Here is a 26,517-nt window from a genome sequence, read left to right on the forward strand (position 1 = left end):
ACCTCTCCCTTCGCATTCTTCTAACCAAACCATACTGCCACTTGGGATACATCAACATTCACTTATATTATTCATGGGTGATCATATTTACTTTTCAGAGCAATTCTTCCTTGCTCTGGTGTTAAAAATTACAACCTTTTTCCCCATTTGATCCTTTTTTCTCTATACTATCCCTGCTCCACCCCAAACTCTCCAACAGAACTGTAAACCCTCCTGATATGGTCCAGCGTATCAGGGAATCCACTCTATTTTCTGTTCCCTCATGGTTGCTCTCCTCCAGAAACACATCAGGAACCCTCAGACCTCTTGGCTTATCAGACAGGTCCCTAAGGTCTGGCTTTCGCCTTAGCCACACTGGGAATTCCCTTGTCTCTGTCCCAAGCTGGGTCCCTTGCTTGCAGGCTGCTCCTATGACTTCATCACTCTTGGTTTATTCTCTCATTTTAATAGAACACACCTTCTGGTAGCTTCCTGGGTAAGTTGTGCAGAGATATAAGTTTGACTGGCAACATCCTCTTAGGATTTGAAGCCACAGTCCTCACCCCAAGCTCTGAAAACATTCTGTCATACTCTGAAATGCCACCATGACAGGCCTTGGTGAGTCTCATCAGTCTAGAACCAGGGGCTGGCAAATAACACCCAAACCCAGCCACTCCTGCCCCCTCAAGTGTCGTCCCTGGCAAGCCGCAAAGAAGAGGTGAACTGCTGCCATAGAAACCTTGTGGCTGTGTCTGCAATAATGACCACCTGGCCCCAAGCAGACTTCCCAATGAGCATGGAGCCTTGACACAGGGCTCGATCCCACAACCCTAAGGATCGTGACCTGATCCAAAACCAAGAGTCGGATGCTCAAATGACTGAGCCACTCTGGTGTTCCTGATTATTTTTAAATAACTACAGTTTCTGCCTTATAAGTGAAATATGTTCCCTTAGTTCTCTGCAGCTGCTGCAGGGTAGTTTTAGGTTTTCTTCTGTTTCCTGTATTACACCTATTTCCTCAAAGGTCAATTTCCTGTTTGTTGTCTTCTGTTTTCATGCATAGGTGTCCCTCAAAGGTCTGACGATTTCTGGCTGTCCACTTATGTCTATGGAGTGGCACTGAAGCTGGGCAGAAGCCCTCGAGGAAATTACCTTCACTGGCAGGGACCCTAAATGTCAATACCTATCCTTTCTCTTGGCCAGGCCAATTTTGCCAAAGATGGCTCAACATTTCTTGCATGAGCTCTACAGGTGTGGCTACCAATGTCTAGGAACTGGGCAAGAAAAAGAGACTGACCTGGCCGACTCTAACCAATCCCTGTTTTCATGGCAAATTGCCCACACCTGCACTTCTATGCCTGATGTGGCCCAGTCAAGACCAGGGGTCAACAAACTTTCTGTGGGCCTCACACAGCATCTCTACTACATATTCTTTTCTCTCTTTTTAAATACAACTCTGTAAAAATGTTAAGTCATTCTTAGCCATCAGCAATGCAAATACAGACCTGAGGGCTGGATGTGGCTGGTGAGCTATAGTTTGCTAACCTCTGGCGTAGGCTTCTGAGCAGTCCAAAACAGTAGTTGCCAGTTGTATTTCACCACTGAGCATTTGACATGCTCCTAGTTTGAAATGATACATGCCTGACATATAAAAATACATATCAGATTTTCCACACCTAGCATAAAAGAATGCAAAATATCTCTAAAGATTTTGTATCACTTATTGAAGTTATTTTTCTTAAGATTTTTTAAAGTAATCTCTACACCCTATGTGGGGCTCGAACTCATAACCCTGAGATCAAGAGTCACATGCTCTACCAACTCAGCCAGCCAGGTGCCCCTGAAATGATAATACTTTAGATTTAGAAAGTTAAATACATTATTAAAGTTCATTTTTGTTTCTTTTAAAATTTTTATTTATTTATTTATTTATTTATGAGAGAGAGAGAGAGAGAGAGAGAGAGAGAGAGAGAGAGAGAGAGGCAGAGACACAGGAGCAGGGAGAAGCAGGCTCCATGCCGGGAGCCCGAGGTGGGACTCAATCCTGGGACTCCAGGATCGCGCCCTGGGCCAAAGGCAGGCACTAAACCACTGAGGCACCCAGGGATCCCCTCTTTTAAAAATTTTAAAATGTAGTCACTAGCAAATTTAAAAACGACATGGAGTTTGCATCATATTTTACTCGAACAGCACTGGTCTAGAGTGTGTCTGGTTCACTTCTAGAGAATAAATCTCTGGTCTCCTGGCCAAGTGTGGTGGAGGACATGTGGCTATCTACATACTCTTCATAAAGACTTGTAACTGACACTTCTGTGTGTGGCACTATAAAATAGCTGGCTGTTGACAGGTGCCATGGCCACTCACCCTTCCTCTGTCCTGGCTTAGCTGTAGCTTTTGCTGGTCTAAGCTACTACTCATACTAGTTTTTTTTTATGATCGCCATAATAAGATCCATAAATGAGGAGGCTTACAACAACATGAATGCATTCTCTCATACGAGAGGTCAGGCTCTGAAATCAAGGTGCTGGCTAAGGGCTCTGATGCTGAGCCTGCTCCATGCCTCTTTACTGCTTCTGGTGATCACTGTTAACTCTTGGGATTCCTTGGCTTGCAGATACAACACTACAGTCTCTGCCTCCCTCCATCCTATGATCTCCTCCCTATGTCAGCCTCTGTGTCTTCATAGGGCCATCTTGCTTTTGTATCTTTATTTAAAATTTTATTTAAATTCAACTTAGTTAACATATAAATGTATTACTAGTTTCAGAGGTAGAGATCAGTGATTCATCAGTCTTATATAACACCTAGTGCTCATCACATGACATGCCCTCCTTATGGCCCATCACCCAGTGACCCCGTTCCCCCACACCCTTCCCCTCCAGCAACCCTCAGTTTGTTTCCTATGATTAAGAGTCTGTTATGGTTTGTCTCCCTCTCTGATTTCACCTTGTCTTATTTTTTCCTCTCTTCCCCTATGATCCTGTTTTATTTCTTAAATTTCACATGTGAGTGAGATCATATGATACTTGTCTTTCTCTGCCTGATTTATTTCACTCAGCATCACACCCTCCAGTTCCATCCACGTCATTGCAGCCTTTCTCCTCTTCTTCTAAGGTCACCCAGTATACTGGATAAAGGGGGTCCACCCCACTCTAGTATGACCTCATCTTAACTAATGAATCTATTTCCACACAGGGTCATATTTTGGGATGCTGGGAATTGGGACATATCTTTCTTGGGGGGCACAATTCAATCCAGAACATCCTTCATGAAAGTTAGAGAGTAGATGCCCATTCCTTTTCTGTCACATTACATAACTGATGTTCTGCAAAGGGCAGCTGACCTTCCTAAACAAACCAGATTCTAAATATGTTGTTTAAACTTTTCTTTAGTAATTAATTTCCTTTTCGTAACTATTTCAGAAGCCAGGAAAAAATGATTTAAAGAATAAGAATTCTTAGCTATTAATTAAAATAACCCATTAATAGGGGTGCCTGGGTGGCTCAGGTGGGTACACATCTGCCTTCAGCTCAGGTCATGATTTTGGGGTCCTGGGATTGAGCCCCACATCTGGGGGGGGGAGGTTCCTGCCCAGCAGGGAGTCTGCTTCTCCCTCTGCTGCTCCCCCCATTTGTGCTCTATCAAATAAATAAAATCTTAAAAAATAAAATGAAATAATCCAGTAATAATTTATGGTTCTGAGTAAAAAATCCTATCAAGTTTGTATGCATACCCAATATACATATGGCTGGGGAGCACATTATTCCTGTCATTCTCTTCCAACCCATCACTTACTACTTACTCACCAAACACAAACCACTTGCCCATCGTCAAAAATCAATTCATGAAACCCTCAAGAACAATATACCTAAAAGCAGTAACAGAAATGTATCATTATATAATATGAACTTTATACTAAAAATATAACTACCAAAATCTTACAGGTGAATAATTATAATGTAATAATCTTCATTTTGATTACACTTTTCAGTAATGGTGTAGAAAAGAACCAGGTAAGGAGCCAAAGTTATTAGTAAGGTCACGAAATAAAAGTTGGCCAAGGGTATTGTATCATGCCTCTGAAAATCAAATCAAATGCAAGAACATTTATTTCTTTATAAATAACCACATAAAATAAATCTTGGAAATAGAATTTCTATTGGAAATCCAGCTTCTGATAGTCTGTGCTGCATTACCCTGCTACCATCATGTTTCCTTACCAACTGCCTCTGCTGCTGAGACAAAGACCAGTGCTAAGTGTCTGTATAAAGATACTACAAAGTACCTTCTTCCAAGTGTGGTTTCATCATGGGCAAAAACAAATCCCATAGGATGTAGGCCACAGGAGAACAGCGGAGACTTTTCTCATAATTTGAGAATACTGAAGTGTTAAAAAGCAAGGTCCTTTTTATTACTCAACAAATACAGGAAAAGATAATAAAAAATCAATTTCTCAATATGGCATATAAAGCACTTTACAAGCTGGACACAACTTATTCTTCCAACTGTTCCATCAGTCCTGGGAGCGGCACCCATGTCACAGGGCTGACTGCACCCCCTTGCCTTACACATCTGCTCTTTCTGCCTGGAATGCTCTCCCTTTCTGAAACCAAAAGTTCCTACCCAGCTTCCTCTTCAGGGCATGACTCCAGGTGCATCTCCTCAGGGAAGCCTCCCACCATCTCCCAAATAGCACAGACAGAAAAGCCTAAACAGCATGAAAATGGATTGTATTATCTTATTTAACTGTCTCCCAACCACATAAACTCATATATTTTCTGCCTCTTATACCTAACTAACACCTACATACATGTGAATTCAGGACCAGAAAATTTCTTGGCTTTTTCTCAGAATTTTTTTTTTTAAGATGTTATTTATTCATGACAGACACACAGAGAGAGAGAGGCAGAGACACAGGCAGAGGGAGAAGCAGGCTCCACGCAGGGTGCTCGATATGGGACTCGATCCCGGATCTCCAGGATCACACCCTTGGCTGAAGGCGGCGCTAAACCACTGGGCTACTGGGACTGCGCTTTCTCAGAAATGTTATTCAGGTCTCTACTCTCTAGGAGTCTATAATGTTCACTGTATAGATGAGGGTCAGCTATAAAGTACATAATAAACAGTAAAATATAAAGTAAGAGAGGATGTGATTAAGTTGTAAGAGTTCAAAAAAGAAAGCCACTGGTACAACTAGAAGAGAGTCTACAGATGATGACAACGCACTGTCAGAAAAGGAAAACCAGAGAGTGGTGTGTGGAGAGCGAGCCAGGAGAAAGACAAATGTGCAAGGTAGTCCTCAGACATTAGGCCAAATGATGCAGCTGGAAGTGAGCAGGACTGGCCCTTGGGACACTGAGGGCAAAGTGACATGGCAGGACTGTCTGGACTCTTATTCAATCTGACTCCACTCCAAGACTCTACTGGAATTCCAGAAAAATCTTGTCTATGAACAAACTCATGACAAAGTAGAAAACTGAGGGGTCATCAGCAGAACAACTCTATCATCAAGTTTATGGAAGCAGGAATGGCAGAGAGGAGTTTAATTAAGTCTACACTTCTTTCCTCAGTTTCCATAGACAAATATATCCAAGTACCCATTCAACATCTTTACATGGATGTCTAACAAACATCTCACTCTTACAACAGTCTCAAAGTTTACCTCTGATACCTCCCAACAAAACCTGCTCGACTCATATATAGTCTTCCGTATCTCAGTGAAGGACAACTCCATCCTTCCCACTCACTTCATGTTAAAAGCCACGATCCCCCCATCTCTCATACCCCGTATACAACCTCAGAAAGTGGGGTTTCTGCCTTCTTGCCACCTCCGTCACTTGGTGGAAGCCACTGTTATATCCCACCTAGTTTTCGTTAATAGCCACCCGGTTTTCCTGCTGGACTGTATTCACCTCTAGAAGGCGCCCACCTCTATCTGTGTTTCTCCACAGGCTAGTCTCAACAGAGCAGCCAGTCTGATGGTTAAAATGGTAAGCCAGGGCAGCCCCAGTTGTGCAGCGGTTAGCTCCGCCTGCAGCCCAGGGCGTGATCCTGGAGACCAGGGATCAAGTCCCATGTCAGGCTCCCTGCATGGTGTCTGCTTCTCCCTCTCCCTGTGCCTCTGCGTTTCTATGAATAAATAAATAAAAATCTTTTAAAAATAAAAATAAAATAAATAAAATGGTAAGCCAAATCATTTCTACCAAAATCATTCAGGGGCGCCTGGGTGGATCGGTCAATTGAGCGTCCGACTCTTGGTTTTGTGCCAGGTCATGATCTTAGGATTGTGGGATTGAGCCCCATGTTGGGGCTCCATGCTCTGCAAAGTCTGCTTGAGATTCTCTCCCTCTCTCCCTGCCCCTCTCCCCATTCTCTAAAATAAATAAAATCTTAAAAAAGAAAGAAAAGAAAAAGAAAACCATTCAATGGTCCCTCTTTCTCTCAGAACTAAAACTACCTTCTCTGCAATCTCTGGCCAGGTACTGCACGATAGGATTCTCCTTTCTATTCTTGCTCTCTCTATCCAAGTCACCGTGGCCTCTTCATTTGTCCTTGTACACAAATGCACGATCCCACCCCAAGGCCTCTGCACTAGCTGTTCCCTCTGCATGCAAAGTATTTCACCAAGACACCTGCTTGGCTAGCTCCTTCCTTTGTCTCAGTAACACCTATCCTGACTGACCCACCCCATTTACAATTATAACCAGCCTCCCTTGCCCTGCCACCACAACCACTCCCCTCTACTTGGCCCAGTCCCTTCCCAGAGCACTAATCATCTTTTGCCATGTCTACTGTTTACTGTCTGATTGGGGGTAAGGCTGTTTACACCCCCATCCCATTCCCTGCCCTGGTGTGTTACAAACACAGGGAACAGACAGTGCCCAGAAACTCCTTACTGCGCTGCAGAGCAAAGACAGCACATCCAGAATACATACTCAAAGTGGCTAAAGCACACATGACAAGAGGAACCTGGGAGAGATCTCTCATAAGTCCAGCAGACACACAGGATGGGAGGGGGCAACAAGGCCATAATCAGGCTTAATAAACTCACGCATTGCCTGAAAAGCAGGGGCATCTGCCACCCCTCTCCTCCTCAACCTTCGCTCAATGGATGGAATGGCATTTACCACAGGAGACTGTTCTCTAAACAAACTCAACATGCTGCTTCTGGTGAGTCAGAGCTTTTGGAACCAGCTCAGCATCTATGGGGTCCCAAGGCCTGTCTGTTCCCCACCCTTGTATCCTCTAAAGGAGAGCCCGCCAGCCTCTGCATCCTGCCCACCTCCACAGATGTCCTGACAGCTTTCTTGGTCAGGGAGGAACCTGCCCAGTAGAGACCTTACCTCCATGATGCAAGAGGAAACCCAAGCCATGGACTGACACCATTCAATCTCGTATGTTTAGAAATAAATGGACCACTAAAGATGACCAGATAATTTGAGTAAAACCAGTATGACAATCAATTTAACTCTACAGGAGGGAGAAGACTCAGGCAAAGCAAGAAAAATAGAAAATAGGAGAGGATTAAGATACAATTATGAATTTGAAACAGGCTGTTAAAAAGGGAATAATTATAAAATAGAAAAAGCTCTTGGAGATTAAGATTAATCTTTCAACAGACGATCCACTACTGTGCTCAAACCTCATTAGGCAGCTGTGAGCCATGTGTGTGGCTCCTGAACATTTGAATGTGGCCTGTCTGGATGGCAATGTGTGGTATTCATAAACACATTCCTAATTTTGAAGACTTGGTATGAAAAATAGGATATAAAATACTCTAACAATTGTTATACTTATTTCATGTTAAAACGATAATACTTTAGATAAACTGGCTTAAATAAAATATATTATTAAAATTAATTTCACTTGTTTTTTACTTTTGGTAATTTGGCCACTAGAAAAAAAAATTTTTTTTAAAGATTTATTTGTTTATTTATTCAGAGAGAGCGAGAGAGAGGCAGAGATACAGGCAGAGGGAGAAGCAGGCTCCATGTAGGAAGCCTGACGTGGGACTCGATCCCGGATCTCCAGGATCTCACCCTGGGCTGCAGGCGGCGCTAAACCGCTGCTCCATCGGGGCTGCCCGAAAAATTTTAATTACATACATGATCCATATTACATTTCTACTAGATGGTACTGGTCTAGAATATATTGTTACAAATATCGCCAAGAGGGGTGTCTGGGTGGCTCAGTCGGTTAAGTGTCTGCCTTTGGCTCAGATCATGATTTCAGGGTCCTGGTATCAAGTCCCACATCGGGCTCCCTCTTCAGTGGGGAATCTGTTTTTCCCTCTCACTCTCCCTCTGTTTTCTCTCTCTCAAATAAATAAAATCTAAAAACAAACAAACAAACAAACCTCCAAGAATACAGAACTGAAAAAGAAGCAAAAAAATGAGACAAGTAAGTATCATGAGGAAATAACCCAGAAAGGTCAGCATTGACTAACATTGACTAACAGGAGTTCCCAAAAGAGAACTCAGAAAACAGAGAGAAGAAATGTTTAAATGGTTATAAGTCTTCAAATGAAAAAAAGGTCCGTTAAGTACTGAGCTAAAGAAAATAAACCCCACAAAACCCTAAAACTTTAGTTCATGACATAGTCCTAAAAATCCAGATTACTGTGGTTGACAGGTTTAAAGGGATTCCAGAAAAGGGGGCGGGGGAGGGGGCAGAACACCTGTAAACATAAGGACAAAATTAAGGACAGATGTAAGAAGACTGCAAATGTATAAATTGTTAAATGAGAAAACCAGGGGATGGGATGAAAGCACAGGGACAGGGGTGTCACAGAACGAAGAAGGTGGAAACAGCTCAAGCGAAGACACAGGTTCAATCTGAAAGAGAAACCAGTGTCAGGGCTGAAACTAACAGCTGCTGGAAGCTGGCCAGGGAGGTGACAAGTTGTGCTTTCTAGGGGGTGGGTACACAGCCCCCAGCTGTCACAGGACTCATCAAGAAATAGAAAAAGCAGCATACGATTTCATGCTATGGAAGAAGCTATCAGGACTATTAAATGCAGAAATGGTTAAGAGTGATTAAACTCTGGGCATTAATAGGAAGGGAAGGCAGGCGACCCTCCCCATCTTCTGCCCTCCAGAATCTACCATGTGCTATAAAGGGAGTCTACCACGTGCAAATGACTTTAAAAAAATTAATCTGACAGTAATAAAGTGGGAATAACTGAAAGGAAGTCTAGGTTAAAGATCAGTAAATCAACTACAAAACACTGGCAGTATGTAAGAGAACAAATACTGGAAGCTACTAGTAATGAGAATGTCAGAAGAGTAGAACAGGCTTTTAGAGACAGAAGTCACAGGGCACACTGGAACAGAGATCATGAATGAAGAGCATTACAGACCCTCTAAGCAGAAAGTCTGGGAGAAATATTAAAGAGAAGAAGGTATGTACATTAAGAATGAAATCATAAGGGTTTAACACTTCAGTATTAGTAGGACACCCAAATGCATGAGCTCCAAAACAGGAATTCTCACTGAGGATCAACTGTTGGAACTGAGGGTGGGAGGGTCTGTGACCCTCTGAAATGACATGCAGATGTTGCACGTAAGTGCACATATATGTGCATGTAAGAAGGGCGGGAGGCTGGGGGAAAGATGGCACGAATCTGCTGCTGCGCCAAATTCTCAGGAGGGTCTACGATACTACCCTATTTCGTGGGCAATATGGCACAGATCTCAGGTGTATGATCACAGCTGTCGATGTAGAAGCCACCGGGATAAGACAGTTAAGGTAAAGCTTCAATATGCAACCCAATCATCAGTCTGTCAAGGTATACCACATACAGAGGGAGAACAAGGACAGCTTGTGCGCATGTTCATGTAAGAAGCCAGAGGAGTGAGGGGTACAAGGGACAAAAGGCAGCAAGGAAGAGACTCTGCACTTTGAAAGGAAGAAAACAAAGTGGCAAAGTTGCACAAAGAGGAGATATTTGAAGTAGAAACAAGTCAATGCTGGAAGCAGCATTTCCAGATTTGAGGAGACACAAAACAGATTTCAGCAGATAAAAAAGGAAGTGGGTGAAGGAGAGAGAAGGGAAGGGAGAGAGAAAAAAAATTAACACTGAAAGAGAGAAAGTGGTACTCGAATGGAAGGTTTCCCTACAAGAAAAGGGGGCACCCAGCTGGCTCAGTTAGTGCAGTGTTCGACTCTTGATCTCGAGGTTATAAGCTTGAGCCCCATGCTGAGTGTAGAGATTACTTAAAAAAATATTTTTAAAAATCTTTTTAAAAAATAAAGAAGACAGTGTAGCTAGGGACAGAAAATAAAAATTTACACAGAAAATTTACATTTACCAAAAAATTTTAAAAATTAATTTACAGAAAATAATTTAAGAATTTTTCAGAACTTTGGGTTTTACTCTTCAAAACGATTGAGTTCAAGTTTTGACCTAAATGAGCAGTATAGACAACATTCAATTTTCAAACTCTGAAGTATCTTCCTATATACAAACAGAAAAGCCAGGTGAGCGCTGCAGGGCCAGCCCCTGGACGGGACAAAATCAGACTCAAGGTACAGCGTTTTCACAGCAGTTAGTAAAAATTCACTGAATATTCATTTCCACTAAAACTGCAAGTTCCAAGTTCTGTTCTGAATGACCTCCATGCAGAGGATCACCCATCTGAGATCCTCACCAAGCCAGCAGTACCCTCTGCTGGCTCCTATTTCTATCCTGCATTGTCCTCATCCAGCAACTGTTCCAGGAGCCACTTGTCATTCCATGATGCCAGAAATTATGTTACATTTGGGTTCTTTCCTGGTCCTTCCTAGCTTTCCACAAAGGTTATTCCCAATCATTCTCTTTTAAAGATCTATCCATTCATTTGAGAAAGACAGAGAGTGTGCAAGCAGAGGGAGGTGTAGAAGGAGGGGGAAGCAGACCCCTCGAGTGTAGAGCTTGACCTGGGGCTTGATCTCACAATCCCTAAGATCAAGCTCTGAGCCCAAACAGTGTGAGACACTCAACCAACTGAGCCACTCAGGCACCCCATGATCATTTTTTGTTAATTACTTTTCCGTGTGTGTGTGTGTGTGTGTGTGTGTGTGTGTGTCTATGTGTGTGTGTGGAGGGGGAGGCAACAGTCTCATTATAATTTCTAACTCTTGGAATTGTTCTGTTTAAAACACTCAATACAGAACCAAATTCCATCTTTTAAACTTTCCTTATTTCTACAAAAATTTAATTGTATTTATATTTGTTATAGCTTCACTCAAAAGAGTTGGATAGATTTTCATCAAATTTGGAGCTATTTCCAGAGCAACTTTACTAAATATAAAAGGCTGTGACAAAACCAAAATTCATTTCAGAAGGGCCTTCCCCAAGAGCCAAGCAGTTACACACCAAAGCAGCCAACACGGAACATGGTGAGAGATCCCTCTAGCTGACAGGGGAACATGACACACACATCAAAACAACACAGAGAATCTGAAGAGTGTTTCAAATGTGAGATCCAAATCAAAGGTCAGAAGAAGAGATGCTGGCATGCTATGGATCAAATGCTTGTCAACTGGAAGAATCCATCTAAGTATGATGGTTATCAGCTGTCTAAAATAAAACAGGTGACCGACTAGTGATAAAAAGCAAGATCAACATCTCCAAAAAGTTTTCATATGTTTAAAATGGAACACCTAGGGGTGCCTGGGTGGCTTCAGTTGGTTAAATATCTGCCTTGAGTTCAAGTCATGATCCCAGGGTCCTGGGATGGAGCCATGCATGGGGCTCCCTGCTCAGTGGGGAGTCTGCTTCTCCCTCTGCCACTCCCCATGCTCATGCTCTGTCTCTGCCAAATAAATAAATAAATAAAATCTTATGAAATAAATAAATAAAATCGAACACCTGAGTTTAACTAACTCAATTTTACTGAATGTATCTGAATTTTACAAAACTGTTACAAATTTGGTAGCTTATAGTTCGGAGACTCTGCTAATTGAGAAATTTTCTTACAAACTGTACTGTATTTCTTTATAAATTACATTGAAGCAACAAGATGTTATCATTGATCTTACTGAACCAGCAATTTAATCATAAATAGAATGAGTTTGTATTCCATTACTAAGCACTATGATAATATCTCATTATCAATGACTTCTACTAATAGCCATGATTTCAACTTTCTAGTTAAATTAGTTATGTGAAAACCATAATGACCATAGATCAATTTATAATTGCTATAAAAATAAGACTCCCTGAAGTGAAAGTCACTTTGTATGCTGCCAAGTGACTTTTTTTTTTTTTTTTTTTGCCAAGTGACTTTCAAACGGCTGACAAGATATAATCCACTTTCAATATTAGGATGCTTACAGGTTTTCTGCAGTAGAAAGAAAAACTGCAAATAACAACATAAAATTTACCTTCTTTGAATTTCCAATTCTTCTTGTGATGGGCCATTTTGAACTTGGGCAGGCAGTTGAGAATTTTGTCTAGGCAATGTTGGCCCTAAAAGGGAGGGAAAACATTATAGATGAACATTATCTTTATAGTTAGCTGGACGGAGGAGATAAAATCATGAGAAGAATAACATAAAACCATCACATATTTACAAATGTATCTTCTCTTTGTTTAGCAAAATAAAATATAAGCTTTACATAACACACAGCAAATGAAAGACTGCAACATAATGCTGTCATCATCTCCAGAAGGCTTACTTGAAACAAATGGAAAACATCAACAATAAAGGAAAAATAAACATTTATATATGAAGAGCTGGAGGAAAACAAGTGTTCAATGAGCATCTGAATAGGCACCTGAGCTGGACGTTTCTAAGACAATGAGACATTCTCTTTGGGGTACTTATTCATGAAGTGAAGAGGGAGAAGTTAAATGAAAAAAATCAGAATTCAAAAACTCACCTAAATAGAACACTGGAAATGAAAAACAGGAGAGAGAGAGCATGAGAACCTTATTACTAGGATGAAGAATGCTAATGCATTTATCAAATTTGCCCAATTTAAGCTGCCATTTTTATTTAATGGCTTGGCATTTCCAGCCCTGGTGAAAACAAACATTTGCTAAACTTCTATATATAATTAACCTACTTATCTGAATTTTAAATATAACAGAGGTAATCTTAATAACTTTTCATTAGGGGTAAAAAAAAAAAAAGCAAACAAAAAATCAAACAAACAAACAAACAAAAAAAAAAAAACACCCAAAAAAACAAAAACCCTACATTCAAACCAACATGGCTGTCACGAGAAACTAATGACCATCCATTCCCACATACCATGTGCAATGCAGACCCATTTTTGCCATCTTGTAAAAAATGCCACTAAATATGGGACATTTGCAATATGCAATGCCTAGGATTAAAACAGAACAATCTTGAAATCTAACCCAGGAAACAAGAGAATCCAGTAAACAAGTAAATCTAGTCTGCCAGCAAATGCCAACAGATATTTTCAAAGTGATTTGTAGGCCACTAGTACCAGAAACAGGTAATAGAGAAATGCTTCTGTGTACTAAGGCAAATTCTTGGTAACTGTGCCGTACTAGGAAAGTAAACCTTGCAACTAGAAGGATAAGTTTCCTGGCAATGTGGTTCGGTACTGGCATATCCCAATTGTAGAGAAACAGATAATTTGATCTAAACTTACCTACTAAATTTTTTCCTCATGTCTTTACCCATCTCTAGATTAACCATGTAATTTGTCCTCTAAAAGACAAGTTACATGACAATTGTGGTGATGTATTTCATCAGGTTTCCTAACAGTCTGCTATTTTGAGAACCACATAAAGGAAATATTAAAATATATTAATCCCATGTCCTCAGCAACAACAACAAAATCAAAAAACTTTTTGAAGTTAAACATGCACTTAAATTTTTGCATAAATAAAAAAATAGAACTTGTGTAGTAAACAGCCTAGAATTCTTTCCTTCTTTTTGGAAGTGTACACACTGTACACTTTTTGGAAGTGTACACACTGATGTAAAAATAGACTATATATTAATAAACCACACACTAATATCTAATACTCTTAGAAGGAAAAGATGTCTTATCTCTTCCAGCAGAAGGAGAGAAAAACAGAAGATTGGGGGTGGGGGATGAACTTGGGAAAATAGAAACTATTTGGGGGAAGTATTTTTTATATCCAAAGTTACATTTATCCAAAAATATTAAATGTGAACATTTAACCTAGGCAACTCATGAGACCATTCTGGTTTATTTTTTAAAATTATAATTAAACAGCTAGATGCCAGGGGGTCAGAGAGACTTGTCCAGCATCCATCTCAAAAAAAAAAAAAAAAAACAAACGCTAACACACAGCTCACATCTAGCACAAGCATTTTGACCTTAACGGTGATCCTAACAGATGAAATTCACCAATACAAATCTACCGATGTAAATTTTAACTCAAATATATAAATTCAAGAAAAGGGTATCAAAATTTCAACTCAATCCTGTTTTATTAAGCAGATTTTAAAAAAATAACAAAAGTTCAATGTAACTTAAAAATAAAGCTTGAATGAGGAATAAGGGTCTTTTAAAAGCAATTTAAAGAAACTGTTTTGAATTTTTTTTAAGTTAAAAACAAACTTGTTTTAAAAGGAAGTTTTAAAAATGTAGGAAGTATTCTCTGGCTGATATCATTAAATTATAAAAATAATTTACCACAGTTTATTCATGCAGCTAAAAAGAGGAAAGTTATAAGGAAGATCCTTTTAAAATGAGGGGAATTTTGATACAAGAAAAACTCTTAAGATTGTTTTCTATATGGTTCTTTCCATAGACATCCTCTCCGTGGAGGGCAGGAGAGGAGGGGCCTTCCCCTGGTGTCTTCTTACACCTGTATTTAAAATCTAGTTGTCCTGTTTGTTTCTTCTCCATCAGTACTATCAAGTCACCATAATGAGCACACTGAAACTCATTTGCATCTAACAATAATGCAAATACTGTAAGCACTGACTAGAAGAGTTCTGGGTCAGTCAAGACCTTTAGGGACACAATTTCCTATTTCTTTCTCATCAAGCACTCTGTAGTCGATCACACCAATGTGAGGCACTCGGCAGGAAGCAGCAACTGAGATTAGTCAAGGCTTCCAGCCACCAGTTTTCTGGACTGTAACTCTTACTTATTTCACATCGGTCATATTCCTAAATGAGTATCTGTGTCCTCACAGAATGAAAAAAAAAAAGGCACTTTCCTATCTGGTGGGCAAATGACAGCATTGTTACGAGCATCATGTGGTGGCTGACAGGTCTCTTTTGGGAAGAAAGAGAAGAAATGTGAGCCTGCCTCCTCCTATAATGGTGTCATGAAGTACAGTAACTGATTTTGAGGGTTATTTCCCTGTTATATTACCATAGCCAGAGACAAGGACTGATATTAATATGTCCTGGCTAGAATTCATATAGCAGAGATGTGACTTAGTTTCTGATCAAGAAAATGTGCTCATGCCACTGATAAGTTCTCTATAAATGATGGAAATCAGAACAGAGTGTCTCTCAGATCCAGGAATGAATGGCATTTCGGTCTTGAATTAATACTGAATTTTGGCTAAAGCACATTGCACCTGCTGTCACATTTTAATTTTCACAAATCTGGTTTCACACTTAGCCACAGACTGCTTAAAAACACAGGACTAAAAGACCAATAGGTGTTATTATACACAATACAATCAAGTGTAAACTTAGCAATGTGGTAATTATATTGTTATACACCGTTAAATCAATTAAAGGTAATAATGGGGAAAATCTTCTTTTTAACACATTATTTTACAACTTAAAAAATTCACTTTTATTAAGGGCAAATCAATCTTCCCTGCAATTGGGTAAAGTGTATTATTCTGCATGTGGAACTCAAGATAGTAAGGAGCAAAGTACAGAACATCAAGTAGGTTTTCAAAATAACTAAAAAAAAACTCCTAATAACACCAATACGAGTAATAGCTCATGGCTAGTTCAAAAGGTGGCCTAAAAGAGCCCCGGGGAGGAGGCCGATAAGCACAGCTAAGAGTCACTGATTAAACCCTGGGGAGGAGGGAGTTACAAAGATCTACACCACAGGCTCACTGCTGTAACTATGTCACCTGGAGCAATCTGAAAATGGAACTTTAGGTGATTAAGAAATACATCAGAGATTTCCTTTTTGGAAATTTATCACACATGCTTCTTTGCCTAAACCAGCTGTACATAAATTTTTAAATAATTCTAAATAGAATTATGTAAAGAAACAATATCAGAAATACTGAAGAATCACATCAAAAGTGGAGTCACATGGATATAGTACATATACACAGCTGAACTGTTTATATAAAATTTTAGCAGCATTATCACTTTATAATTTTATTTCTCATAGAGTAATTGGGCCATTCAAGATATACAGGAGAAAAAAATGTTCAAATAATTACAAGTCACTTTCTGAACTTGGTTTTTCAAAACAGAAAATTTCAGAATCAAATGAGGATAAAAACAATTCAGAGGAAGGTGTGTGTGCGCGCGTGTGTGTGCATACCACACAGCTCTATCCTTGTGTTAAGGACACAAGCATGTACCTGTCTAACTGTGACTCGGGCAGCTAAGGGACACATCCAGCTCATGCGTGTGAACAATGCCTATATGTGCACACGTGTACACAGGAGTGGAAGAGCCCTCTGGAAGCCCAAGCTCATTCCTCACCTACAGGAGAAAGAAGGCTGTCACTCAGAAGCCTATCCAGTGAAGTAGCAATGGCCTCCACCTGCCTCACAACATGCATGCCCACAACTTAGCTCACGATGAGCAAAAGCTCCCTTAAGATAATCACATTCACATTCCTCAAAACATACTAAGGTGGATGTAGTATGTGGATGCGTGTGGAGCCACATACTAAGGTGAATGGAATTTTGTCCCCATTAAATTATAAATTAAAAGACTGCTTCAAACAAAATAGCTGAAAACAAAAACGAACAAACAAAACCCCCTCTCATTCGTGTTAGAAGAACTGAAGAAGGGTTAGTCTTAAGACCCTCATTCTAACTACATTCTCACTAAGAAGCCAACTCAAAAGCTGACCGAATCACCTACACGAACCACAACAGATATCACAACATAAAACGGTAGCTTGCTGTCGATCCCAAATACCACAAACCAGACTATGGCCTACGGAAACAAAAGTTATGGAAATGTGCAAGTAGTATGTAGCACAGCTTGAAAAAGTAATGGAAACATAATGTTGCTTACCACAGAAAATACATCGCAAATTAGTGCTGTCCTGGGTAGCAGCAACCTTGCTCTGGGCTGCAACAGACACCTTGGTGTTAGAAGCTTCAAAGGACAACGGGGCCATCTGAAGAACTTCACACAAACTAAAAGGTGCTTTGAAAGGTTCAAAATGTTTTTATACATACGTCCTATCTAGATCCTCATTCTGGAAGCTCTGTAATTTAATAGAAACGTATCTTCTTTAATATAAACTTTAAAGAGAGTTTTTATGTGTCATCTTATTTGTGGAAAAACCCTATAAAAAGCCACAGACCAAATGATGCACTTATAGTCTCTTTTCCGAGTTAGAGAGTGCAATCGATTTACATTTCACAATCATAGTTTAAAAAGCAAATGAAACTGCAGTAAGAGGGCCAGGATCCATGGCTGAGTTTCACAGTATCTACCCTCTTTTAGTACTGCTCATTAAGAAGACTTAGCAGCTGAAAAAAATTCAGGGGAAACACTTAAGATTAACTTTATTTACATCAGAATTCACTTCTACTAGCTGAAAGAGACAAAGCCGGTTTTTAAACAGCCTGTAGCAATTAAAGTGTTTTATAGTTATTGATGTAATAAATAAGAGTATCTTCATTGGCTTTGTACTCTGAAAAAACATCAAAACTATTCATTGTTTTACCAAGGCCACATTTTATCGTTCTCTTTTCCCTCAACATGTATATATACACAATGAAATATCTTATTAAAAACATGTGGCCACATCAAATAGGCATTTCTACATTAAAATTTACTTTAAGTAAATTTAAGAAAAAAAAAAACTCAGTGAGAAAAAGGTGCTAATTTATGAAAAGTGGAAAGGCTTATATAAAATCAAGGTGACATTCAAAACTGGGATAAAAAAACAAATTTAAAAATTTCCTTAGTATTAGTGACATTCAAAACTTTACATTAATAATTTTCTATAAAATTGCAAAGAAATTCTTTTCACTGTGGGAAAGATTTTTTTCCGTTGGTAATAACCAAAAAACAATGAACAGATTAAAATATATTGATTCAAGAAAGACTGCATAAAGGCAAACAAGACAGTATCTTAGATTTCCCCTAAACTGAGTTAAGTAATACAATTTATGCTAACTAAAAAAGTTTGCACAGATTGAGAACCAAACCAATTTAAAGATTGTATATCTGAAAATGGTAATAAACCTTAATCAGAATTTTTTATCATTTTTAGAAATTAGATTAAATATCATCCAATTAAATTTATATCTTGCTTTAAAAATATTACATACAGCAGATATTTTCAAACACAAACAAAATAAGATTGATAAATGTCACCTTTGCTAAGTACTCCCAACAACCCAGTCTATTATTATTAAAGCCGCATGCACAACACTTACTGTAATGACAGGAGACCACAGGCATACATATAAAATGTCTACCAAGTCAATCATATCATTTCAAAGAAGATAAACAATTTAGCAAAATTTTAGTAGTTATATTTTAAGTTTAAAAGAATCTGTCTTACCGATATCTATAAATGACTACTTCTGTAAAAAGCTTTTATTAATAAACATGCCTGGTCTTCAGGTTTTACCCCTTCTGTTCCTTTAATTCATGTTTAAAGGAAAAAGAGAGTAAGGAAAATATAAAAACTTACAAGAAAGCCCTGAGAAGTGATCCCGTCTCGGACAGCAAAGCACCTGCCAGGCTGCATTACCAATCATTCTGGCACAGTCAGCCGATGGCTGTCAGAATGCAGGGGGACCATTGGGACTGTATGAGACCCAACATTTTCCACCAAAACTCCCATTTTTTTCACAGTTTACACTACGAGGCACCACTCTTGCACTCAGTATCTTCAGGCATCTTCTTTCTACAGACTTCTACTCCTTGCCACCACATAAAATACTGATCTCAGTTCGATCACAGTCGGCGTTTCCTAAAGATGCGAGATTATTCATTCTGTAGTGTGCACACGCCTAGTGTGCCGAATGCTGATGCCACTCACTCTCTTGGCTGGGGGGGAGGGGGTGAAGAGGGGGAAGGAAAAAGGGGAGGGGCGGAGGGGAAAGAGAAAGGGAAGAGGAGGGGAGGAGGAAGGATGGAATAGGGGAGGATGGGGGGAGAGAAGGAGGGCAGTTACTGCCCAGACTGGGCAGAAGCAGTAAGAGGATGCCTGCAGCACCCCTTTACTCTCAGGGTTATAGTCCCAGCATTCCATACCTCTCTACCTGTCCCCCAAGGGCCCAGAGGACTAATCTGGCTTGGCGCTGAGAGATGATGAATGCGCCCTGAAGGAAAGCAGGTACTGAGGACGTTAAGATGCACCAAAAAAGCAAAATTCAGCATCTACATGGGACTTTTGGAGAAGAAAACAACCTGGTCTATCAGCCACTCTGACCACAGACAGCCCTGTGGCAGCAGCTCATGCTTTTCTAATATAGTCTATAAGTGGTGATCCTCGGGCTCTGCCTACCAGTCCTCTCTCCCCTTGGGTGTTTGGTCTGAGCAGTGAGATAGAAAAGGCCTGGGTGAGAGAGTAGTCACAACCATGACAGGCTGTTTGCATCTGATCAGCATAAATGCACATTACGGCTATAGATAAAATCATTACAGCAGACCCTTAACTTCAGTTCTGAGGCAACTGGTAATGGGCTATCAACCATCTCAGCATTTTTTCTGAGGACTCAATGACATAATGTTTGCCTAAAGCTGGTTTTCCTTCGATTTACTCTCAGGAAAGCGATCTGTTGAATAGGCACATCACCAGCTTCCAAAGAGGCAGTGTTCCCACTTTTGACCATCAATATGGCCCCCAGGTATTACCCTCGTGATTGCAAAGTTCAACTACATACGTTTTGAAAGGGAATAAAAGCAAGTATGTATGTGTCTGTTCTAAGGTGTCTAGAACAGAATGCAGGAAGACCTGCAGTGGTGTGGCTGCCTGCAATAAAATAAACAAAAATAGGTACCACAGGAACACAAACTGGTGCCGCCACTATGGAAAAAATATGGAGGTTCCTCAAAAAATTAAAAATATAACCACCCTAGGATCCAGCAATCCCACTTCTGGGCATATATACAAAAGAAATGAAAACAAGATACCCAAGAAATACCAGCACCCCTATGTTTGCTGCATTATCCACAATAGTTAAGATACTGAAACAACCTAACCTCCTGTCCATCAGCAGATGAACAGATAAAAGAAAATGCAGTGTGTGACTATGTGTATGTGATAGATAATTCCATTCCAGAATATTACAGAATATATACAACGGAATATTACTCAGCTTTAAGAAGGAAATCCTGTAATTTGCAAGAACATGGATGGACCCTGCAGGCATCATGCTAAGTGGAATGAGCCAAACAGAGATAGACAAAGACTGCATAGCTTCACTTGTATGTGAACTTTAAAAAAACAAAACAAAACACCAAGCTCATAGAAAAGTGGTTGCCAGGGAGTGTGGGTGGGATAAATAGGCTGGTAAGAAGGTACAAACTTTCAGTTATATAATGAGTAAGGATTGAGGATCTAATGTAAACTTGGTGACTCTAGTTGATAGCACTGTACCTCATGCTATCACGAATTGAAGTTTGCTATAACTCACCAAAATTAATCTCTCTCTCGCTCTCGCACTCTCTGTCACACACACACACACACACACACACACACACAGAGGTAAGGTGACAAATGTGTTAATTAACTAGATAGGAGGGATCCTTTCACAAAACAAGCTATACTAGATCATCATGGCATAAATTTTTATTCTTAGATTATACTTTAATAAGACTGAAAAAATATATATACATATATATCTAGGTCTCATACTGCAAGGCTTCATGCCAGCAGACATGAGAATTACAGCAAAGAGCAAACTGTGTGTTCAGAGTGATGGCATTTTTTTTTTTTTTTAATTTATGATAGTCACACAGAGAGAGAGAGAGAGGCAGAGACACAGGCAGAGGGAGAAGCAGGCTCCATGCACCGGGAGCCTGATGTGGGATTCGATCCCGGGTCTCCAGGATCGCGCCCTGGGCCAAAGGCAGGCGCCAAACCGCTGTGCCACCCAGGGATCCCCGATGGCATTTTTTAAGTGGCATTTTAATACTTCTTCAAAAAAATTTCATTGTTTTAAAATATGTGCAGTTTTTAATAAAGAAAATCTTTAAAGATCTCAGGAAATTGAGCATCATGAATCTATAGCCATATGAAAGACGGCCAACATATAAACCTCTCCCATGTCGTTGTGCCAATTCTTAGGCAGACTGTATATGTGATCCCTCCTTCATTTCTTTGATCTTTCCTCAATTTAAGGCCTCAGATACATTTTATTCCTTTCTTAGCAAATGTTAGATGGCTGCTAACGGCTGACAAACTGCAGATAACCCATTAGAGGTTTGAACAGCAATAGTCCCAACATGCCCCCTAGCCCACACCTATTTTGTAGACCTTTTATTTTCAGCTGTGGAATCAATGACTCTGAAGCCAGCTAAAGAAAGCTTTAGAGTCAACCAGAAGTAAGAAGACCTGTAATGTACCAATCCTGCCACATCCTAACAACCATACCATGTTCCCTTCTGTGCAGAACAGAGCTGTCCACCAACCACCTTACAAGCACCCCCTGCCCTCTGCCACCACAGGCATTGTGAGGCACAGGTGCAGTCAGGCAGGGCTTCAACAGGTCAGCGCACTGCTGGATTGCTAGCTGAGTCTCTAACCAGCACTGGGATCCACTCAGTGACACAAACCAGAAACCCAGAGCCCTCCTCACCCCTTCTCTTTTGTTATGACTAGTTAATCTACTGCCAAGTCCCTTCCTGCAACCTTGAAATCTCACTCTCCAAATGGCCTTCATTGCCACACATTATGCTCCATGACCTCTTGTCCAGACTGTGGTTTTCAAAGGGGGTGCGTTTATCCCAGACCACTAAACAAACACTGGGCTGGGAAAGAAAACGGCAGCGCTTCTATTTCTGTTCATTTTTCTCTCATCCTTTTTCTTTTTCTATGTTTCTCACTGTTCTCAAGATAAATCTCAAACTCTAGGGCCTTCTCTCCATGCTATGACACTGCCTCCCATCCGGTTCATGCTGTCTCCCTATACTCTAGGCATGTCTTTCCATCTTTCAAACATGCTCTCAGGGTTCCTCATTCTGAAGGGCCGCCTTACAGGTGCCCATGCCTTCTGCCCACAGCAGTCATCTCTGGGTCAGCAAGAGTATTTCCTTCTGAGCCAACTACAACTTGCTAGTAGTACAAAACTCAACTGGAGTTCAGACAATGAAGACAAGTAGTCCCCCTCCTTCACTAGGAGTTCTTTCTCCTACTTCAAGTTTTTATCATGTTTTTTCCTGTTAGCCACTCAAAAAACTTAAAAGAATGTAATAAGCATAAAGATAAAATTAGGTAATTATCAAATTTTTTAAGAAATATGAAGATCTGTCTAAAGACTTTGGAGCAGGGATCCCTGGGTGGCGCAGCGGTTTAGCGCCTGCCTTTGGCCCAGGGCGCGATCCTGGAGATCCGGGATCGAATCCCACGTCAGGCTCCCGGTGCATTGAGCCTGCTTCTCCCTCTGCCTGTGTCTCTGCCTCTCTCTCTCTCACTGTGTGCCTATCATAAATAAAAAAAAAAAAGACTTTGGAGCAAAGTTTTAATACAATATTCCAATTTAGGCAAAGTGGTCCACTTGGACCTTGGACCAAACCTCCACTTGGACCAAAGTGAGATAGAAGAAACGGACCTGCAACAGCCTTCAAAACTGGAGTCTGGCGGCGGGTGGGGGGTGACAAAGGTGTCCAGCTCAGTAGGCAAGACTCATGGTAGGCGCACATTCAGTGACATGAGGATGTCTCAGATCCTACGTAAGGAAACTCAGACAACCTCACTGCTGTATCCACACAGAAGGAGTTGAAATGAAACCCCTGTAACCAAGAAAAGTGTTTGCACTCTAACCGTACAACACACCAACTTTCAAAGACCAGGTCTCCTTTCCTACTTTTACAAGACAGAGAATTAAAAGAATAAAAAAAAAAGTATAAAGTTTCTAAGCTAAATGGTCTTGGACATGGGAAAAAAATGAAGCTGGGCAACTGTGGGCAGATAAACTGAGCCTGGAGGCAAACAAATCTGAGATTTCACAAATCCGTTAAGCACTTCCCTCTATTTACATTCAGCTCAGCACACAGTTCCACTACAGTTCACCACAGTTTAATATGTGGAGTTTCTCTAAACTAAAGAATCTGCAGAAGGCCTTCTGCTTTGCTTTTAAGCTTATTTTTTAAAATGCAAGGATTCAGTCATTACTTTCACTGTACACCAGTCATGCAACTTTAAAATAAGAAAGCTAGCTGTTGAAATCAGTCCACAGAGCATGCCTGGACACAGGACACATATTTTTTATTATGGTTTACTTTTCAAACTGCCATGCGTGACACATGCTACAAGATGCCTCAACTGTGAAAGCATCACAGTAAATAAAAGCCGGTTACAAAAAAAAAAAAAAAAAAAAAGGCCGGTTACAAAAGACCACATATCATATGATTCCATGAACATGCAAAGTCCAAAACAGGCAAATCTACAGAGAGTAGATCAGGGGTTGCTAGGGGCAGGGAAGGGTGGTGGTGACAGCGTAAGGGTCTGAGGCTTCTTTCTGGTATGAATGATAAAAACTCTCAAAGGTTGCCTGTGCTGATGGCTGCTCAGCCCAGTGAAAGCACAACGAACCACTGAATAGTATGCTTCACACAGGTAAACTGCACAGTATGTGAAGTAAAGCTCAATAAAGCTATGAAGGAAAAAAAAATAGTGCTGGGTTTTTGTGTTCTTCATCTCAAAACCGTCTTTAAGACAAACTTGAAAAATATTTCAATGCCTATCACCTTTCCCTTATGGAAAATATAAAAGGTGATTATCTCTGGGTGGTAGGATTTTAGGTTTTCTTTTTTCTTTACTTTCTTCTTTATGCTTTTCTTTACTGCTTAAAATTCTTTTTTTTTTTTAATTCTTATAATAAGCACACGACTTTTTAATCAGAAGAAAGAATTCCTTATTTTCCCTTGAAAAACAAAATGTTATGCTGGAAGTTACAGTTCCATCAGCAAGAGCTCTTGCTGGGTGAGGTCCCTCCAGGCTCTGGCCTCGGACCTATGAAATGGATACAAACAATGAAGAAAGTGACTCGAGTTAATAATACTAGGGTGACGAGGGTCTGGAAAAGCTTGTGAACCAGGACCTAGATGCCCTTTCCAAACTTGAGAGCTAGTGTGGGAAGGCCTGTGGCAGTTCCTCTGCCAGCAGGTTCTTTTTCAGCAGGAACCAACACCTCCTGATTTCAGCAGGAATCAACCCCCCCTTCTTAGGTGGGGACTCTGAATACCTGTGCACTTGGGATGGTTTTTACCCTAGAACAGAAGTTTCCCTCTCCACAGGGTCCAGTGCCTAGCTCTCACCTTTTCTGCACAGGAATTCCAGATAATCCAGCATGGAAACCAAGAAGCAACTTCTACCAAAAACCACACAGGGCAACTAATACAACAAAGGCGTCCAAATTTATTTTGAGAATCTAAAATATGTAAAGTTGTATTAAGAGAAGAGTTTGGTTAAATACATGAAGCAAAACAAAACAAAACAAAACAAAACAAAAAATAAAATAAAATAAATACATAAAGCACAAAATAAGCTGGGCTTGATCACATGATCCAGGGTTTCCACCTAGGCTGCTGGCGTGGGGGGTTGGGGGGGGGTGCTGTCATCGACCATGAACTCACCCTGTTGACTGAACACCAGGAGCTTCAGTCTCTGAAATTTAATTATATCCACAACAATATATACCTTTATGTCCCTACTTTTTTTATTTTAAAGATTTTATTATTTTTTAAAAGATTTTTATTTGACAAAGAGCACGTGCACAGGCACAAGCAGAAGGAGCAGCAGAGGGAGAGGGAGAAGCAGGCTCCTCACTGATCAGGGAGCCCATACACAGGGCTCGATCCCAGGACCCTGAGATCATGACCTGAGCCAATGGCAGACGCTTCACCAACTGAGCCATGCAGGCGCCCCATGTCCCTACTCTTTAAATACAGTGTCTCATGATTAGTGATTAGTAGGCTATATATAAACTCTGCTGCCAATTCAAACTTGATGTTTGTGAAGGTGATGAAGCATTGTGTTTTTATTCAGACAAAGAATAAGGAAACAAAGTTAGTGTCACAGGTTCCCATTCTTAATACTCAGTAAATGTTACTCAATAAAGTACTTCTTTTTCAGGAAAACTGTACACTAAATACTTATCATCTTTTAAATTATATTTTTAGCATTTTAATCTTTAGGTTTATATTATTCTACTTTCTTCATTAGACATTTTTCATGTTAAATCTGAATCTTTTAACTACTCATCCTCTATAAGTAAGATATAAAAGCAGCAGCAACAGCAACTAATTGTTATTTAAAAACAAAATGAGGGGGGACCGCAGTATCAGCAAGAACCCAGAAGGAAACATGATAAAACCCAGCACCACCCACTAGAGCCTAAGGTCTTTCCAACATACTATGTGATTGCTAAGTTCTTACTTTATATTATCTACTCAGAGTTAGGGGTCTGCCTCACTGGACTTGAAGATACTCAGAGGTCACGTCTGTACCATATTCATCATCCTATTACAAGCAACCAGCATTTCCAGCTTGGCACGGAGTAATTATTACATTTGTTTAACTAAAGTGGTTTTTGGGAGGCTTAGTAGTTGAGTGTTTGCCTTTGGCTCAGATCATGATCCTGGGGTCCTGGGATCGAGTCCCTCATAGGGCTCCCCACAGTGAGCCTGCTTCTCCCTCTGCCCATGTCTCTGCCCCTCTTCCTGTGTCTCTCACGGATAAATAAAATCTTTTTAAATTTAGAAAAATAAAGGTTTTTTTTTCAGAATCGATGCAATTAAACAGAACTTATTGAAGGCATACGGTGTGCTAGCAGTCATCTAAGTACCTTTACGTATATCAATCCATCTAAATGAACGTAAATATGAGAATGAATGAATCTGTACATAATTTTACTAAAAAGGAGAGGTATACAAGACCAGAAATATTTCAACAAAAGTCAGGGAAATAAAATTGCTTTTAAATTTAAAAAACTAACCTTTATTTGGACAGAGAAGTGGGGGGGGGGGGGGGGGGAGGTCCTGTAAGGCCTAATTCAGTATAATATAAAGAAGAACTCAGAAAATCTATCTGAAATTTTTAATGCACTGCAAGATTGGGATCCCTCAAGCTCACAGGAAAGAATTAATTCTTTAAAAAGCAAGAAAGCAGCCTCATCCACAGCTACTTCCCAGAGAGAAGAAATTCAGGTGAAGCCAAGTTCTGGCCCAGTTCTTACAACCAAGAGCC

The 26,517-nt window shown here is 40.2% G+C and overlaps 1 protein-coding gene across 21 annotated transcripts in view; it reads right to left on the reverse strand.

The window, feature by feature from the left end:
- Positions 1 to 26,517, reverse strand: part of ENAH (ENAH actin regulator) — a 145,303-nt gene that overhangs the window by 26,815 nt on the left and 91,971 nt on the right. For 13 of the 21 annotated variants that reach the window (XM_072830159.1, XM_072830163.1, XM_072830172.1 and 10 more), the window contains exons 4-5: positions 17,154 to 17,210; positions 12,346 to 12,430 (exon numbers count right to left, since the gene is read on the reverse strand). In XM_072830159.1, coding sequence (XP_072686260.1) covers positions 12,346 to 12,430; positions 17,154 to 17,210 — 142 coding nt within the window. The remainder of the gene's footprint in view (positions 1 to 12,345; positions 12,431 to 17,153; positions 17,211 to 26,517) is intronic. The other 8 variants (XM_072830162.1, XM_072830170.1, XM_072830176.1 and 5 more) reach the window with 1 other exon arrangement.

This window comes from Canis lupus, chromosome 6 (genome assembly GCF_048164855.1).
Source record: "Canis lupus baileyi chromosome 6, mCanLup2.hap1, whole genome shotgun sequence".
Taxonomy (NCBI): domain Eukaryota; kingdom Metazoa; phylum Chordata; class Mammalia; order Carnivora; family Canidae; genus Canis; species Canis lupus.